The sequence below is a fragment of the Atractosteus spatula genome, chromosome 18 (genome assembly GCF_055471065.1).
Source record: "Atractosteus spatula isolate fAtrSpa1 chromosome 18, fAtrSpa1.hap1, whole genome shotgun sequence".
NCBI lineage: Eukaryota > Metazoa > Chordata > Actinopteri > Semionotiformes > Lepisosteidae > Atractosteus > Atractosteus spatula.
This window is the reverse complement of record NC_142723.1, coordinates 1,294,209-1,312,945: the sequence shown is the minus strand read 5'-3', so window position 1 is coordinate 1,312,945 and position 18,737 is coordinate 1,294,209. Positions and strand designations below refer to the sequence as shown.

The following is an 18,737-nucleotide window of genomic DNA, read 5'->3' as shown; positions in this document are numbered from 1 at the left end:
GAAGCAGCAACATTTTTTAAGTTATAAAACTGCAACTCGTTTTGGTTGCACAAAAGCATCAGTGAAATACATTTATATAGTAGTGGATATACAATACAATATAATATTATTAAAGACCATTATCACCTACAGTCGTTTCCCTTTTTAACAGAATAAAGAAATTGCATAAACATTAAAAAAACTAGTGGTACACTATGCCAGAGGTTGTAAAGTTATTTCAGTTACTGCTGTGCAAGGATACTCAGTCCGGTTGTTGTAAGGGCCCACTGTGCCACTTGTTGCCTGCATGAAAAAATGTTGATGTTAAAATCTTTTTCGGCTTCACAGACATGTACCTGATCTCATGTATTGCTAGGATCCCAGGCATCTGCAACTTTCTTCCACGTGTTTTTCCCCTGTTCTCCGAGGTTTGATTGTGCATGAGGAGGAGGAACCCATTTCAGACTGGACCCTCTGGATAGATATCGGTGTGCAAGTAGTAACTTGGCAGTGGCCTACAGCTGGCTTGGCTTAAACTGGTTTGTACCAGTAAATTATACACACCACACCTGTAAAAGGATTGTCATCACATGTTATCAAAGGCTGCTACTCTGTCTCTTAATAAGCAGCCCCTGGCTGTATTGCTGGTTCCTTCAGTCTGTCTGGCTGTGCCAAGCTCATGAACTCTTTGGCATGTTTAAAACTATGCAGGGGACCAGGCCACCTGCTTAACCTAATTAATTCTGTCCAGCTTTCTTGTCTTTTTCTTCTCCAAACAGCAGTGTAGTTCTTTGAAATCCCCTGATAAAATTAGTGGAAAGCTGTCAGACGTCTTTCACAGTTTGGAAGCAACAAGGTTTTATCTCACACACCCCTTCCCTCCAGGTGCTGGAACAAAACTCTCTGACCTCCAGTAATCACATTCTGAACATTCCTGCGAGCAAATTAATTACCGCTGTGGATTAAGAGTGAATTTTACATTTTGCAAAGTGCTTTTTGGAATTCCATCTGTAGATGGCTCCAGTTTTGTGTGTGTAAAACCTGTGTCCAGGGATGAATTAATAAAGAAAGGAGCAATCTGTTTTGTGGTGGCATTATCCTGTGGACTAGCAAACTGCAGGATTCAGCAGTACTTAAGTAGGAGCCCTAATATTTAATCCCTTTTTTCTTCAAAGCAATACTTTTTCTTTTAGCAAGCATAGTTTCTTTTATTGTACCTGTCTACACTGGGCACAGTCCCCTGGCATAAAGCAAGTACTTTTGGCTTTTGTGATTAGTTCGGTTTTGTCATTTCAGAAATTCTTTCAATGACCCAGAAAGCAGAGACAGAGATGGGAACAAGACGCGTTTGGCCCGTTGCTTGTTAAGTTGCCAAATATTAGGGTGTTTTGCAGATGTTCTAAAACAACTTACTTTTCTGCTGTCTCCAAACTTTATGCTTTCCAAAATCCTGTAAGGTTAATTGCACTGTAGCTTGGGAGCACCCAGAGACCCTGTTATCTTCCTAATGTTTCTACAAAAGTGATGTTAATGTGCTGAGATGTACGTTGTGATTTATCCCTATTAGAGCTCTTTGAAAATAGATTTTCTTGCATAGTGTGTGGCTGACTGGGAAGAGTGAGCCCTTCCCCTGTCACATGTGCAGAGCTGCACCACCCTTGGAACATGGGCTCAGAGGTGCTTCTGAAATCTGTCTGGAAATGGAACGCTTAATTCTGTTGTCATTGGGGCAAGTTATGTCAAGATTGGAATTTCAGATCAAAGACAACTTCAGTGTTTTTAGATTTCAGAGTCTCAGTAAATGAACTGGGGCATCAGTGTATTCACTGCATCAGATGCATTGCTGTCAAATACATTGCTGGTCTCTTTCTCTTGTCACAGCGTGAAGAGCTTAGCCACAGTTATCGGCTCCATTGCACAGCCCTTCCCTCCCCTTTAATAGTGGTGTTAAACTGTCTGGTAAAAGACAAAAAATCAAAAGCTAGACAAGGTACCCTGTGAAAAGTTAGTTTTTTTTTTCTGTTTACAGATACAATGCTTCAATAACTCAGACACTGCGATTTAAAACATTGGTCAATCAGGCATCAGCCAGTGGCAGTACAGTCCCAGATTACCTCTCACCATCTCCTGTTTGACAACCGTTGTCTCTAAAACTCTTCTGAAGTGTTTTTCCAGATTTGGACAACAGTGATGTACATCCTTGCTTCCTTTAATGTGGACTGGGATCCATTCCCAATCATTGTAAAATAAAATAACCAATTTTAAGTTATTATGGCATTAACATACCATGTCAAGAGATATCCTGATATTTCCTTTCTCGTCTTCTTTTGCAGTGGTCCTGTTCTGCATGGCAGCTCTCATCTTCCCCATAGGATTCTACATCAATGAAGTGGGAGGACAGCCATATAAGTTACCTAACAACACAGTGGTGGGGTCTTCATATGTACTGTTTGTATTATCCATTTTTTTCACGATAGTGGGACTGCTGTTCGCTGGGAAAGTCTGCCTGCCTGGCTGACAGCTCGTGCCCGCCGTCGTCTTCGAGCTTGGAAATTGCACCTGCAGAGGGGTACTTGAAAAAATACCGAAATGGACTAATAATGAGCTGTCTTTGTGAAGGGGGGGGATCTTATTTAAAACTCTCAGCTTGTTCTCACTATGCACTTTGGATAAACTGAAGAGCCTTTTTTCCGGATGAGACGCAGACAATGAGCAGCATGCCTGCAGCCACTGACGTAGCTGCAACCGCACTGTGACGCGTAACCGTTCAGAGGGTCTTCGTTAATGACAAGAACATCACCCTTTACTGTACATGTTGTTGTTTTGTTTTGTTTTTTGTTCTCGATTGGTAACAGTTTCATCATGCAGGAGTGTTTTACCAATTTTGAAAAGCAGGAGTATGGAAAGGTGGGCTATGTGGTGGCTTGTGTAGTCAAAGCCTTCACTCGAGAGTCTGAGAGGTGCCCTGTTGCCGGGAGGTTGCCAGTTCAGATCCTGGCTTTGCCACGAGCTGACTGGTTTGGAGCTCCCAGGGACTGGGACACTATGGGCTGAATAGCTAGAGTTCAGTGGGGCACCGTGGGCCTGCTGCTTCTCAGGCATCTGAGTTTCGGTTCAGGCTGGCACGGAGGCCCTGTCAGGGCTGAAGGGAAGAAGGGGCGCCCCGAGGCGTGTGACCCCGATACTCATGCTCCATTCTCCTGTCCCAGGCAGGTTTCGTGTGTGGCGGTGGAGGGCGGGGTTGAGTAGGCACCTCTGCTCGTTGACAGTGGAGACGCTAGCAGGGAAGAAGAAAACCCCTCTGGTTCTAAATTTTAAGAAACAGGATGAAAATCTGAAACTCGTCAGTACTTAGGCCAGTGGATTGCGGGACAAGTCCAGGTGGGGCAGGCCTCACGGTTTAAAATGTCGGCTGTGAAAATTATTTTTCACGGTCATGTTTCAGTACCTGATGATAAACCAAATAAAACTTAAATCCTTAATTATGTGTTGGATCAGTTCATCAATAAGCCTGTAATTTTACTTCAATCAGTAAACGTTGGTGTGTCACCCCTCTCTTATGTTGTTTGTAATTTACATGGCCTAACTTGTTACATACTGTATATAAATACAATGCCAGAAATGCTGTTTGGTTTGCTAAGAGAGCACTGTGATATGCACCAACAATCAAATCCAATAACAAGAGAAGCTGTTGTCCTGAAGGTGTTGGGTAAAAGCTCTTTGGGTTCCTCATTCTCGGTAATTCACCCCGATATCTTAGTCCCAGAAATCGTCCCATCCCCACTTGCTCCCTCTTGGTGCAGTTTAATATTAGATAAAAATGTCCACAGTGCAATCAGGTTTCTGTATATCGAAGGGCAAAAAATATGTCATTTAAAGCTAAATCTGGAATGTAAAAAAATACACTGTTGGTAACATCTTCCTGGTGTAAGCAAATACTGTACAGGCTTTTTGCTTGCTTATCTCTGCTCAAGAGTACAGGAGCATGCCCCTTGCACAGGACAGAGGCACAGCTGCACATGTAATAGCTGAACTTTAAGGTAATGAAGCCTTGTCTGCATTCGAACAAAATCCGTATTTGCAGAAAATAAACCTAGGTCAGAATGTCACTGCTCTTTTAGTGCTTAAGATTTAAGGGTTTCTTCAGTTCAGAACTAGATTAGTGGGGGAAGATGCTCTGTTTTGGTACTCATGGATTTTTTTAGTGTCTAAGTGTTTTGAGTTCCATACCTGTAATTATGCACGCTTATTTTGGGAATACTCTGTAGTCACGGGTTATAAAGGGATTGATTTATTTTTCTGAATCCAATGTGTGTTTTATTTTATTACTTCAGAAAGATCATAAGAGCTAACCCAAGCTATGTTCTAAGGGCTTGAAAGGGACAAAGACACACAGAGCTGAAAGGAAAGGTGCTTGTGGCACCTAAATGTCTGTTTGCTTAGGAAAGGGAGTGATTGTTTTCTGTTATTTGGCACAAAATATTTAACCTTAAAATCTGATGCCATATCTTTTTGGGGGAAATATGTACGACATAAAACTGTCTTTTTGAACATCAACTTCTGTTCAAGCAAAACACTATGAATACAAAATTAAATGTAATGCACTACTTGAACTTAGTAGCCATAATTCTGAACAAATTCAGTGATTTAATTGTATACATAATGTTGGGAAATCATGAGAAACTAGGTTTAGTATCTTTGGGGATTAGTGCGGAACAATTAGTTTTTTTTGCATTTCTGGTAAATGCTAGAAAAAGCAATCACACAATAATACCATCTATACTGCTGAGACTAAAATACAATTAATGACTTGTAGAACATAAGGCTGTGGTTAATCGGTTTATAGAAAAAAAGTCTCAACTTCTACCAAAGTTGCTCAGAGTTCACTAATCTGAAACAAAGATGCAGAACAATTGTTCTGAAAGCAGGGTGCTTGAATACGTCTCTGCCTTTATGTAAGCATGGAAAGAATCACAAATCTTAGGCTGGGATACAGTAGCTGAATGAGGTTACCCCATTTATAAATACCCATATCAGATAAAAAACGTTCTCCTTTTTTCTGCAAGCTAAGCCATATGAGCACTGACACAAATTATGGTTCATCGTGGACCATAGCCTTTTCACAGTTCTTCGCTTGGTTAACTTATTTTCTGTTTAAAATGAAATGGTTCAAAGACAATGGGAAGGAATATACCACAGTTGAATTCAGGACTAGCACTAGGAAGGGGCTCCACTGTGTTTCATCTTCGTTCCTTGGAGAGCTCTGCATAAAAAAGACTGGGAGAAAAGCATCCTGCTAATCTGCCTGTATCCATAATCTACAAGAAACCCTATACAACATGAGTGCAGGACTGAAAGACCACATACTGTTGTGCGCCACCTGAATTACTAACTCAAGCAACTGCAGTTTCTGGAGCAGCTGTTTTTGCCTCTGGTATTTCTGTTTTAAAATATGAGCATTTTTGTCAGTCAGGTCTGAATTTGAAAAAGTCAGTAAAATGTTGTGGTAAGGGAGTGGACAACGAAGCAGTCGCAGTCTCAGTCTCAGTCTCGTGGAACTGGCATAAGGATCACACGCCCAGATATCCACAGCCACCTGCTACCTAGTTCCATGGTTTGCTCTCCTTAGAGTTTAGTGTTTCCGTTCAGTTTGGAACATTCGGCTGTGCCTGTGATGCTCGCAGTGCCCTAGGAAGAGCTCTGAAGCCACGTTTGACATCAGAAAGTGAAACGGATACATTGAGAGTTCATGTCGTACGCTGTAGCTTGCACAGAAATGCACTGGAGTGGTGCAGTCCTTGTGAGGCCTTCTTCCTCAATATATATGTTCGGCTTTACTTACAGACTTGAGAATAGCACTACCAAAAGTAAAAATACCCATATTTTGCCTAATTTATTGACATTCCCAAAATGTTTTCATCTTATCTGAACACAGTGTGACACTACACAATTTGTTTTGCTCCCCCGAAGCTATCTAACTTTTCAGCATTTACATCCGTTTATTTTTAAAATTATTTTTTTCTCAATTAATAGATCGGCAGCGAAGTGCTTTTTAGCCCATGTACATATTTTGTGTTCTTTTTTTGTGTTCTGGTATTTGACTCCCGAAGCTTGCGGTCTTGATGAGCTGGGAAGCTCTTGCTTCAGAGAGCTGGGTGCAGTGTTATTTCTGTTGGACTGCAGAGATCCAGGTTTCTTGGCAACTTACCAAGCACTGAGAATCAGAATCTGAGGCTGCTGCTTCATGGACACTGGCCACACGTTACTGGTCTTAAAATATTTGTCTACACTTCACATGTTTCTGGATGAACTTGTGTATCTCGGAGGAAATGCCCCAGTGCTGTCAGAAAAAACAGTCTCGATCTTAACTTATTTTTTAATGTCTCTTTGCAGCAGATTATTTAAAGCACAATAAATACTGGTGGGATTTATTGTTACCATTGCTTTTTTTTTACATTTCTCCTCGTCCAGAGCTGCCTCTAACACTATATTGGACAGTATTAGCATTTTTACAGTCTTTGCGTATTAATGTGTTTGGGAAAAAGGGCTGCAACAGCTGGTAATTGGATGTACTTGTGTTGTATTTATGCAGCATGATTGATGTGGAAGAAAAAATGCACTCCTTATGTTTTCTCTGGGTTCAAATGTGTACATTTGGTAAGATGAGGGGGGAGGGTGTGTAATGGATTTGTTAATTTATGCCAATATTTTCATATAAATAGAATCAGCCACTTGACCAAAGTGATACTTTTTAACCCTGTTGTAGCTGGCTGTGTTTAAGTTAATAAGGTTACCTTTTTACCAGTGGAAAAGAAAAGGGTAGTCTGACACGCTTCTGGATTCTAAAATACAGTACAACCAACCACCTGCATGGGGCTGGCAGACAGAGCAGAGCTCACTGAGAAGGGTTGCTGAAGGACACACTTGATTTCTGTACCTTAGCCAGGCCGAACTGCCTCTATCGTAACCTGCTTTTTTTTTTTTGCTTTGAGATAATAGCAGCTGAAATCAACATGCAATTTGCCCTTCAGGAAGACCTTTGAAGGATAACAGTAATGAAGGATATCAAATTTTCTTTAACTTATTGGCATTTCTTACAAGAAATATGAGCTAGTTATTATATAACCACATTTAAGGAAATTTATGGTTTTGTGGCATGGTCTGTACAGTATTCCAGGCTATATTATTGATGTTTTTTATTGGTTGTGACATTTTTAAAACCAGTTATTTCAAAACTGAAATTATTAATATAACTGTAAAAAATGGACATAATTTTTTCTTCACCTGTATTTTTGTTATTGAGACTCTTTACGAGAATAAATCGTCTACTAAATGACTGAGTGGATGCCTCGTCTCATTGTATCTTTACACCTGTTTCTAAATGCAGCTTAAATGACGGTATGATGAAAGGGGAGCAGTGTTTGATTCTTCATTATGTATATGCAAATGTTTTATGAAGTCATTTGTGTGCATCTCAGCCTCTTAAATCTTCTCCCATTTTGTATGTGCAGAGCAAAATGTCTTTATTCATTGGGCTGCTCCTTTCACCCACCTTCATCTTTTGATCTGTGCTGTAATCACATTAGCTTCCTTTGTCTTATCCAGCTGGCAGACTGCACTGCTCTGCTTTTAATATTTAATTGCTTTAAGGATTTCCACGTATGGGAAAAGTTATCGATCTTCTGGAACCTCTCTGTGCTTCTCTGCATGTTGTGAGCTCTGCCAATTTCCCACTCCTTTTAGCAGATGGCTCAGGTGGATGGTGAGACAGCACATTAAAGCTGATCGAGTGCAGTTCGGCACATTTGTGACTGAGACGCCTGGCCCCGTCCAATAAGGAAGACCTGCAGGGGAAGCCAGTCTTAAACCTGCCCTATTCAACGGCTCGTCATGTGTGATGGTTCCAACAAGTACTACAGACATCTACACTGTAGACATCTTGAATTCAGGAGTCACACAATATCCATCTTTCGGTGCTTTGTTTTCATTTCTGGTCATCTTCCCTTTACCTTCGCTTGGAATTATTAGACCCTGGTGTTCAGATATTTAAAGGAGCTATTCCATACTGTGTGTATATCAAAAGGGCTCTGTCTTCTCAATTGTACCTTTAACCGTTGTTAAACTGTTGGAGTTATGCTTGCTTCGCATGTTGCTTCTCAGTGCTTGTGATGTAACTCGGTTGTGCTGTGTTGAACAGACCTTCCCCAGCCACAGGAGCAGCCGTGCCTGAAGACTGGCTTGTGGCGGTAGTGCAATATGACAGAAATAGACCAAAAGACACGCTCGGCCTCAGTGTCCCTTTAAAACTGCTAATCGGCGTGACAGAGTTTCCTCACGGCACCGGCGTCTCTCTTGCATGGCTGCTGTTTCAGACAAGGAAGCAGGTTGTAAAATAGACCAGTGGGCACTGTGTTTAATACTAGCTCATAAGAACCCGAGATGATTTTCAAGTGAAGGGAGCACCTTCTGCCTGCCTCTCACCTGGCTCCAGTTGCGCTTGTGTTTCCTCTGCGTCTCTGCCTGCCTGTATGCCTTCTCTGCCTTGTATCCGATTCAGGCTGCTCTCCCAGTCACTGTGGGCCCTCCAGGCCCTTGTGTCTCATGTGCCCTTCTTCTCCTTCTTCTTCCTGTGAGCTACCACACATTCAGTCAAGATCAAAGCATGGGCTGACCCAATAAGATCACGAGTCAAACTGGATGATGCGTTGAGAGATGTGGTGTAAGACCTTTAAACGAGTTGTAAAAAAAAAACAGCTGCAGAATCTCAGGTGCTGAACATGGAGAGGTTCTGTCACCCACTGGCTGGGGTCTTCAACAGAATCAGAAGACCTGAATCAACACAGGTCAGACAGAGAGCAGGACTATGTCTATGGCCATTAGATGCTTGATATCTGAGCAGGAGATCCCAACTTCATCATTCCCAGGAAGCCAGTGTCATGTGTACATCAGGCAGGTGTCGTATGGTGATACAGTGCTGTTTGTGAGCACACAAGCCACAGTAGTTTAATCTTGATTAAATAAACACATCAATCATTTCGGCTTCAGATAGGTAAAGCGAGGGGCTGAGCTGAGCACTGTTATGCATGTGGAGGAAAGATACTCTTGTGATGTTCCTAACATGCACCTCACATACAGGTTCAAAAGTAACACCGGGAACTCCAACTTCACCCGAAGGTCTGATTTCAGCACCACCAACAATGCTCAGACCTTCAGAAAGAAGACTTATCTCTGTTTCCGTCACTTGGAAAATATTTTCATATTCCAGGCAATGCGGGGAAGTAAAAAAAGGGGCAAACTATCAGGGCACCGAGTTAACGGTTTAAATTTAAATCATGGGACGTTGCGCTTCAGCTCTACAATGTTCTAGCTGAATCTAATTTAAAATAATGTGTACAATTTTGTTCACCGCATTATAAAAAAGATGCTGGATTCTGGCCAGAGAAATGCGACCAGATACATTCCTGGGCTCAAAGGAATGCCCAACTCTGACAGGACCCAAAGAACAAGAACAGAGCTGTTTTCTTCCCGAACTAGACAACTTCTTCAGCCTGAGTGGTGAAACGCGAGCCCAGAGGACACCAGTGGACACTGCTGGGAAGTGTATTCAGAGCGAGGATAGGGAGGGTCTAGCATCCTTTCCCCTAGGGGGAGCTCCACATTCCTGAGTCCTAGCTTGATGGCTGTATTATTCCCAGGTGTTCAGAATCAGTGTTGATCTATGAGCCTAGAGCTGCTCGGAGCTCGGCGATGGGACACGGATGTCCGGAGGCCTGCGGAGTCGTCACACCCCCCCGAGCCCGGGGGTCTGGAGGACAGCGTCCCGCGTGTTCCTGGACTGTTCCCGATTTCCCTGTGTCTGGCTGGCTGGATGGATCGCCCGGTGTAGGATTACTGGACTGTGCCCTGACTTGCCCCCATCATGGATTCGCTGGTACCTGGCTGCTTTGTTTTCCCCTGTCCACTGGAGCAGCTGTTGTCACTGAGCACCGCCTTCGCGAGTGAACCCCTGTGCGTTGCCCCTCATGTCCGCCTCCTGTTGGTCCCGGGTTACACCACACCGCATAGGGTCTCATCAGCAGCCCCCTGCAGAAGGCTGAGGCCCATTCGTGACAGAGGCACTTTTTACTTTTTACACAAAGAGTTGCGGGTGTCTGGAACCCTCTACCCAACCATGGTGTCAAAGCTGACACTGACAGAAGCTGGACGAGATCCTCAGATCATTTCACTAAGAGCGAACGAATGAGCTAGATGGTCCAGATGGGCTCTTTTTCTTGAAACTTCACAGGTTGTCGGTTGTTGTTCCCCTACGGTAGTGTTTTTATGCTGTATCCTGGAATTTGTTAAAGCACTCTACTTGACTGTAGCTCTGCTAAGCAGACATAAGTAAATTGACATAGCCACTTCCTTTTTAACAACCTGTGAGTTAATAATATTCATATCTATATATTCTAATTCACTTAAAATGTAGGTCACTCAGTAATGAACTTTTCTTGCGGCACAGAAACAAAACGCAAGACTCAGCGGACACCTGCATGATTTTCAACTGTATTTCTTTATTCATCTAACAATTTCCCAATAGTGTGTGCCCCCCCCCCCCAAAAAAATAACATTTTTTTATTCGGGACTGATGCTGTTTTGCCCACGCAGGAAATTATACTGTGAATTTCGGCTTGTAGTCCTGTTCTCAGCTTCTGCGTTTAAAATTAGATGTTCAGTTTCTCAGGGACAAAGCGGAAAGTAAGAAGAGCAAGTCTTTAAAGTGCATTTTCTGGCTGTCGGCTCAGACGCCTCACCCCCTGCTTGAGTCGCTTCCTGTGTTGTCCGGGTTTCAGGCTGCCTTTGAAACCCCGCGTCAGTGCCTGCGCACAGGGAGACAGGACACTGCGCTGGCCTTCAAGGGGAGCGAGAGTGCGCTTTAATTGAAAGGATAAATAATGGTGTCAGTAAGAACAATCAGTCTGCTCCTGCTGAGACCATGTGCGGCTCTTGGCTATAAATACACCCGGCCCCTCCTCTTCCTCCCAGGATTCCAGCGAGTGAGCAGCAGTGCGCGGCTCCCCACAGGGCAACAACAGGATACGAGTCTGCAGAGCTCCATGGAAAGGGAACAAACTTTTCCTAGTTTCTCCCAGGGGGCACAAGGGTATTGCACAATACATGATGGAGCCCGGGGTTCATCCTCAGGCAGAACTGCAGTGTAGCGTCAGGGCTATTTGACCACGGCTCGGTCAGCCTGGTTCGGAGAGAGCAGGGCGGGTGGCCATGCCGGTGGGGATCAGGCAGGCGCAACGCAGCTCCTGCCCCGGCAGCTGGCAGCCCGCAGAGGAGCTCCAGTGTGGGGTTGGAGGGGGACAGCGGGGTGCCGGTGAGAACAGGCAGCACCAGGAGAGTGAATGAGCAATATGCTAATGAATAAACGAGGAGCACAGACACACTAATTAACACAGCCATCATGTCTTTGGCAGGTGGAGGAAAGCTGGAGTACTGTACTTGGAGAAAGCCCATGCCAACTCCACTCAGAAGGTGCTCCTGTCTGGACTCAGATCCATGACATAAGAGCTGGGAGGCAGGAACACTAATTATTACTTCACTGTGTCTCCCCATGCAGAGCCCACTGCTTGCTTTACTTGCATAAGATCCAAGCTATCAACGTCACTGGAGCTGTATTAGAGCATCCCCAAGCCTTTATGACACACAACATAAAGGATGCAGCATGACTGCACGAATAACAGTCAGAGGCCTGCTGCGCACACTAGTTTGAGAGATTTGGGATAAAGAACCAGCCTCGTGCCTGCCTGTCAGCCCCATCCCCGGTCGTTACAGCTGTCCACCGCGGGTGGCGATGAGACAGAATCAATAAGTCTGGACATCTCAGTCTGGTCCTTTCCTCGCTGCTCCGGGGCCACAGCCAGGCCATGAGGCAGGTGATCCATGTCTCTAAGACCGGTCCTGCTCTGGAAGCGTGGGACCTGTCCTATATTGGAGGAGGAGGTTAGAAATGGAAGGATGTCATTGGGTTAGCCGTAGAAAATCAGGGAGACAAACGTCCTTTTTGCATAACTCTGGGTTTCTGGTTGTATAATAATGAGTCTTATGATATTGTCATTCCTCAGCACAACGATCGGGCTCCGGAGGAAAAAAACACCCCCAGGCGTCACACAACCTTTATTTTACACGGCTCCTCATTGCGCACAGAAACCCTTTTGTCCGGGGGTGTGCGGACGGCTTTTCCGAGCCTCCGCTAGTCAGATTGCCACTCCGAGACGACGCATCACGCTCCCAGACAACACCGCCCTTTGTGATCGAGTCACGCCAGGGGCCTGACCTCATCTGCACAGGCAACAAGCGGCCGCATTCATTGCATCTCCGTCAGAAAGACGAATGAGCTCGCCTGGCCTTCTGTTCTACAGTATCTGTGCAGAACTGGGTCTGAGACTTCAAAATGCGTGAGAAAAATGACAGATGCCCATCACTGTGGGTTATTGTATATTTGCGCTCCTGATAATTGCATCCCCACACCGACCGTGAGCCGTAATTCCTCGCTACTGCCTCACACACTGGAGTTACAACCTGCAGCGCACTGTTAGACGTCTGTTTTCAACACAGACTTTGGTTTCTTTTGTGTGTGTGTGTGACCATCTGTATCTCCTTTAAAATGCTGCAGACGATGATCGCCTAGGTGTCAAATGACCACAGACCAGGCGGGTTGCATTGTGTGCCCTCGCCATATTGTCCTCTTCTTTCTGGGGGGCTATTCCATTGTATTCGGAAGGTATACAGACACGTACTGTGCAGCTTCCATACGAAGCTGCATGTGGCAGGTCTGAGCTTCTGAATTAAAAAGCGTTTTTTTCTTTCAAATTAAAAAAGAATAAAGCCAGAGTCCGCAAAGGAAATAGTCTGCTTGTTTGAAGAAACGGACGCCTGATCTCGGTCCTGGAGCAGCGCTCGGCGAAGCAGACAGCAGACGCGGTCCTTAAGGCCGGGATCCGAGCTGTGTCTCCGGAGGGTGGGTGAAGCTGCGCAGTTCACACGTATGATTCACGGAGGGAAGTTATCTCAAGATCTCAAGCCGATCCAAACCTCCATCCACGATCCACGATCTGCTTCTTCCAGTCCTGCGCTGCTAGAGAGCTGGAGGGTACACCCGGGACAGGACACCAGTCCATCAGAGGACACACACTCACACACCCTGGACAGGACACCAGTCCATCACAGGACACACACACTCACACACCCTGGACAGGACATCACTCCATAACAGGACACACACACTCACACACCCTGGACAGGACACCAGTCCATCAGAGGACACACACTCACACACACTGGATAGGACACCAGTCCATCACAGTGAAAACACAGAGACACACACTCACACCAGAGCCACTTAACCCACCAGCATGTCTTTGGGCTGTGGGAGGAAATCAGAGCTCCCAGTGGAAACCCACACAAACTTGAGGAGAGTATGCAAACTCCACACAGACAGCACCTATGGACCAGACTTGTACCCAGTGCTGACCACTGTACCACCATGCCACCCTCACAGAGAGTCTGTTTGAATAATTTCTCAGCTGGGATACAAATCCAGTTCAACATAATATGATGATTTCTGTTAAGATATATCTAATACACGTTTCTTTGTAACGCGGAAAGATAAGAGAATAAGGGGGTGTGTAGGAATTTATTTCATGCTTAAAAAAACATAGGTATCGTAAACTCCTTGGTATTTAACTTCTATCACTGACAAAAGAATCAGTTGTGGAAAACGAAAAGCGTCGTTCTGGGTAAGTATGGTGATTATCTGCTCTCAAAATGACCAACACCTCTTCGGTCGGCCTCCGGGGTCAGTAATATGTACTCAGACCGCTCCATTGCAAGACGCCGCAGGTAGGTTCACCATCCGGATGTTGTTCACCATACACGCTGTTTGGGCTAAATTTACCTATCTTTGTCGTTGGTTTACGTGTTTATCTAAGTCCAGAACAAGCTGCATTTCTTAAGGCGGGTTCCTCCGTTAGCATTACGAATCTGTTACGCCGTGTTTGTGCCTGTGAAAGTGGACCATTCCGTCGCCTTGGTGACGGGAAACACGCTTCGGCTCCGGTGAGTGACGAAGGGCTGGCTGAGCTAACTTTTTCCTTTATTAGGAAAAATAAGGTTGTTTTTTTTTTAAGGAAAAAACAAACTCGATCGTGTTACGTTCTCTGCCTCTTCTTCAAAGAGTTTTATGGGGAAACACGTTTTTACGGGGAAGGAAGGGTTAAAGGCGACATCCGAACATACTGACAGCAGGGCCGGCTCGGTTAAGGTTGGTTCCCTGTGTTATTAACTTAACTGTCGTGAAACTTTAAAAAATTTGCTGTTATTTTGCAGTTGCGTTTTAGATATTCTATAAACATACATTGTTGCAAATGGAAGGTCCTTCACTAAGCCCATTAATAGGTGGCGTGATTCTACCACATAATGAAGGATGTGTCTCCTCTTGACCCATGAATACATTTATAAGAGAAATCTCTTCGTGTGTGTCAGGGTTTCAGAGCTCTGGGCTGTTCCCAGAAGGGCCTGTGTTACTGTTCAAGCGCATTGTTAACAGTCATCCACAGACTTTTCAGCGGGTGTCTTTGAGTTTGCAACATCATTTTTCTTTCAGCTTCAGCAAAACCATACAGTGCAGTATTGCTACTGTGCAATATAGCTGAGCCCTCCCTCAAGCAGAGTTCCTCTTTCTCAGATCCTCGTAGCAGCAAACACAGAGTAAGCTGCCTGCTGTTTACATGTTAAAGAAAGATCCTGCAGGGGTGCTAGTTTAATTACAGATGTGACTGTGAAGGTGGAGGCTTGGAACAGCTGGGATCATCTTCTGGAGCGGAGGCTGCGGTCGGGAGGTCCAGCCCTGGTCATCTCGTCCGCAGCGCGTGCTGTTCGGTGCGGTCTGTCATGTGCACCAGCGCAGTGAAATGCTTATTTGCACGTAGGCTCTCATACAAAGACATTAAGGAAACACCAAAAACAGAAACACAGAACAGCTGCAGCAGCAGCAACAACAACAACAAGTTAAATAACATTCAACTTTGAGAAAAAAAAGGCAGTTCTGACTTTGAGAAGAGGGAAAAAAAACATCGGGATTCTGGAAGATCGTCCAGACTGTCTGGATGAAAAGCTTCCTGATTGTAAGGAACATGATCTAGTCTGAAACAGGTGATGCAGGGAAGAAAACAGTGGGATAACGGACCTACAGGCTGTGGCAGCTGCTTGGCACCTGGAACTGCTGGTGTGTCTGCATGCAGTGAGGTGGCTCATTGCGTGATTCACTCCATTGAAAGCCCTGCCGCGCTCATCCGGTGTATTTCCACCCTGCGTTACCCATGTTCGCCCTAACTGTGGCTCTGCCTTGATGTGTCGGTGCGCTGGCGGTGCTGTCATGGCGACACGCGGTGGCCCCCGGATGGCGGGGATGTTCCTGGCGGGGCTCGTCTCGGATCTCCATTGCTCCCTGACCCGTGTGCTACTCCGGGACGCCTGAGTTTTCCATGATATGGATACGGCGTTCCCGCATCTGTTTACGACATCGCGCCGCAAGTGGGAGGGGGGGGGTATTGACCCGCTTTCTCTGAGCTCTGTAATGAATTATTTCCAGTTCTCCAGCCAGCTTGCAAGACCTTTGCCTGCTGATATGCTGTGGGCATTGATGGATTGTGGGTGGGCAGCCGTTAATCTGTTCAAAATCAATATATATTCATTACACAAAAGCAGAAGTCAATAACCCGCGTGGCTTCGCTCTTTCTTCTCTGACTGTAGCTCTGCTCGGGCCACTGGCAGGCCCCATCGCCATGAGCAACCATGGCAGCTCCAGCATGGCCCAGATCCTGGGCGAAGAGCGCTTCCTGACCGGCGCGCTGTAAGTGCCCGTCTGTTGAAGTTGAAGGCTTGCAAGTTTGACTGGTAACAGCATGCAGTGGTCCAGCTGGTTTTAATTGTTTTGTTCTTCCAATAAATTCCTTCACCATCCAACCCTAGGTAGTGCTAGACTAATAAAACCATCTCAGTTAGTTAGTTCTCTTCCAGTAATTTATTCTGTGTTAACATATGCATGCTCAGATTAATTTTTTTGTTGGTAGCTCTGTGATAGTTTTGCATTTTCTAGCTGGGCTTTTTCTTCGCAGCTTGTTTCTTTTTTTTTCGCCAGACTTGGGAAACTGGATGCCTCCCTGAGCTGTGGACGGCGTCATGTTCGCATGAATTGTGTTGTTGTGTGTGGCGTGTGGGAGAGGGTATGGGGATAAATTTCATTCTTAACAAGGAGGGGTACGGGAGGAGAACTGTCTGAGGGTGAGGTGTCTGCTTAGTAACAACTGTCGGCCCGCAGTTCAGAGCCCAGCTCCGACACAGGGCCCCTGAAGAGCCGGCCTTCCTGGCAGGACAGTGTCCTTCCTCACAGCGAGCCAGATAGCGGCCTGCTGGTCACCCACGTCAACCAGACCCTGGACCTGCTGGTAAGTCCTTATCGCACTGACGTCAGTGACTGTGAACTGTTTTGTGTGCTTTGTTCCGCTTGGCTATGTAGGAAGACAGAAGAGAGTGCTGGAAGTGCTTTTTTTCATAGATTCAATTACCTTAAAAGTGATCTGAGATGATTCAACGTTTGTATTCTGTTTCAGCACCGTATTTGCTACCTGCGTTCTGAAGCTGTTTAGACTGAGTGCTGTGAAGTAAGCAGGAATCCTGGGCAGCAGATTCATTTTTGGGCAAGAAAAAACAGCAGTGGCAGATTTTAAAGATTTTTTTTTTGTTTTTTTGCTTAGTTATTTTTTTTAGAACAGATACTGGGACAATAGTCTGTTCCATTATCTTCTTCTGTTTTCGGTTAGAATCACTGGTTAGAGAGCCCTGTTGCAGAGGCAGTCGAATTATACTGAAAACAGCAAGCACAAGACAGAGGAGACACAAACACATCCGTGCCTGATAACCTAGGCTCAGCCATCACACGGTCAGCCACGCCTCCAGTCGATTTACACAGCAAGGGTGCTAACCGGGATGCAAGTACTGGACTGTTTTTAATGGGACAGGGCTGTGTGCTGAGTACCCCAATGCCAACGGCTGCCACTCTTCCCACCCCTGGTAGAGGTCAGTGCACATGCACACATCTCACACAGCTCAAGGCGACAATGTCCACTCCCACAAGTGTCTGGATGGGGTCACTGGGGTCACAGAGAGCTGAACAGCCTGTAGCTGGCTCCACCCCACCCCTGCCACAGCCACAGGCAGTCACTAGCACACCCTGGCTTTGAACCAGAAACCCTGGCCAACAGGGCACTCCCACATTACCAGCAGCTATATCACCCTGCAGCTCACAGCTGGCAGCCCACTGGTGCTCAGCAAGTGTGAGCCTGGCCAGTACCTGGAGGGGAGACTCCTGGGAAAGCCCTGGAATGGCTGGAAGAGTGTTAGTGGGGCCAGTAGGGGGCGCTCACCCCACGGTCTGTGTGGGTCCTAATGCCTCAGTATAGTGACGGGGACACTGTGTTGTAAAAAAGGCCCTGTCCTGCAAACCGAGGTCCTGACCCTCCGTGGTCAATTAAAATGTTTCTCGAGAAGCGTAGGGGTGTTACCCCGGTGTCCTGGCCAAATTTCCCCCTGGCAATTACCAGTCATGCCCTTCTATATAATCTCCTTCCCTGAATTGGCTTCATCACTCTGCTCCCCTCCCACTGGTGTGTGAGGAGCGGACTGGTGCTGCACACTTGTGGTGGTGGAGGGGAGTCTTGTTACTTGTAAAGTGCTTTGAGTGGAGTGTCCAGTAAAGTGCTATAGAAGTGTGAGGATTATTTACTTACCCCTCTGCTCTGGGCAGATTGAACTGCATTTTCTGTGAAAGGTAATTACTTGCAGTGACCCTGCCTTTATTCAGTGATAAAGTGATTCAGTGGTGATACAGCAGAGATTTGATTTCTTTCTGCCCTGCAAATGAAAAGAACAGCACACTGGCATGTAAGCTAGCGCTGATGCCTCACAGCTGTTGGGTCCTGGGTTCCTGCCTGATGCCCCTTCTGTGCGAGGGCATGTGTGCTCTGCGATAGAGTGACTTCCAGACTCAGATTTGTCCTGTCTTATGCATATTGTCAGCTGGGGTTAGAGTTTGGTTTAGTGCTGCTCTCTCTTAGACTAAGTGGTTATTTCAAACAGCTGAAGGTGGAAAAAATATCCATCAGAATTTTTTCTTTTTAATTCTTGTTTATATAGCTACACACCTCATTCCTTCATTTATACCTTTGAGCTCCTTTCCTTTTCACTGAAATATTGTTTTAGCGTGTGTGTGCGCGCATGTGTGTGTGCTGCTGCTTTTGTTTTCTCCTGGTTGACCTTCAAAGCTCTTTTGTGAGGCGCTAGTGCTCTGTCACAGAACCTGGAGAGACACTCCAGGTCAGACTCTGCTGCAGTGTTTCTTTGTCAGTTCAGTGTCTGTTCAATGAAGCAGTGGAGGAAATTGCAACACGATAAAGACACATTATTCCGTTTTATCAGCCGTGCCTCTGATGGGAATTTGTACACTATCCTTGCAAAATTACTTATCTGACACCCTAAGGAGATGATAAACTGCAAGAGTGAAAAATGTAAGAAAAGAAATGTCTTTGAACGAAATCAGTATTTATTGTTTTCTGCTAGGTGAGGTCTGTGTAGTTGTGCATATTAAAGTCCCTGTGCAGCAGGGGAACACTGCGCCTGAGCTTCCTGACAGGCTGCCGATCATGACTGCC

The 18,737-nt window shown here is 45.5% G+C and overlaps 1 protein-coding gene across 1 annotated transcript in view; it reads left to right on the top strand.

The window, feature by feature from the left end:
- LOC148818305 (uncharacterized protein C16orf52 homolog B) overlaps positions 1–7,315 on the top strand; it is a 32,527-nt gene extending 25,212 nt beyond the window's left edge. Inside the window, exon 3 of the mRNA XM_088936717.1 lies at positions 2,313–7,315. Within this exon, the coding sequence (XP_088792843.1) occupies positions 2,313–2,497 (185 nt within the window). The 3' untranslated portion in view covers positions 2,498–7,315. The remainder of the gene's footprint in view (positions 1–2,312) is intronic.
- Positions 7,316–18,737: the final 11,422 nt, after the last annotated feature.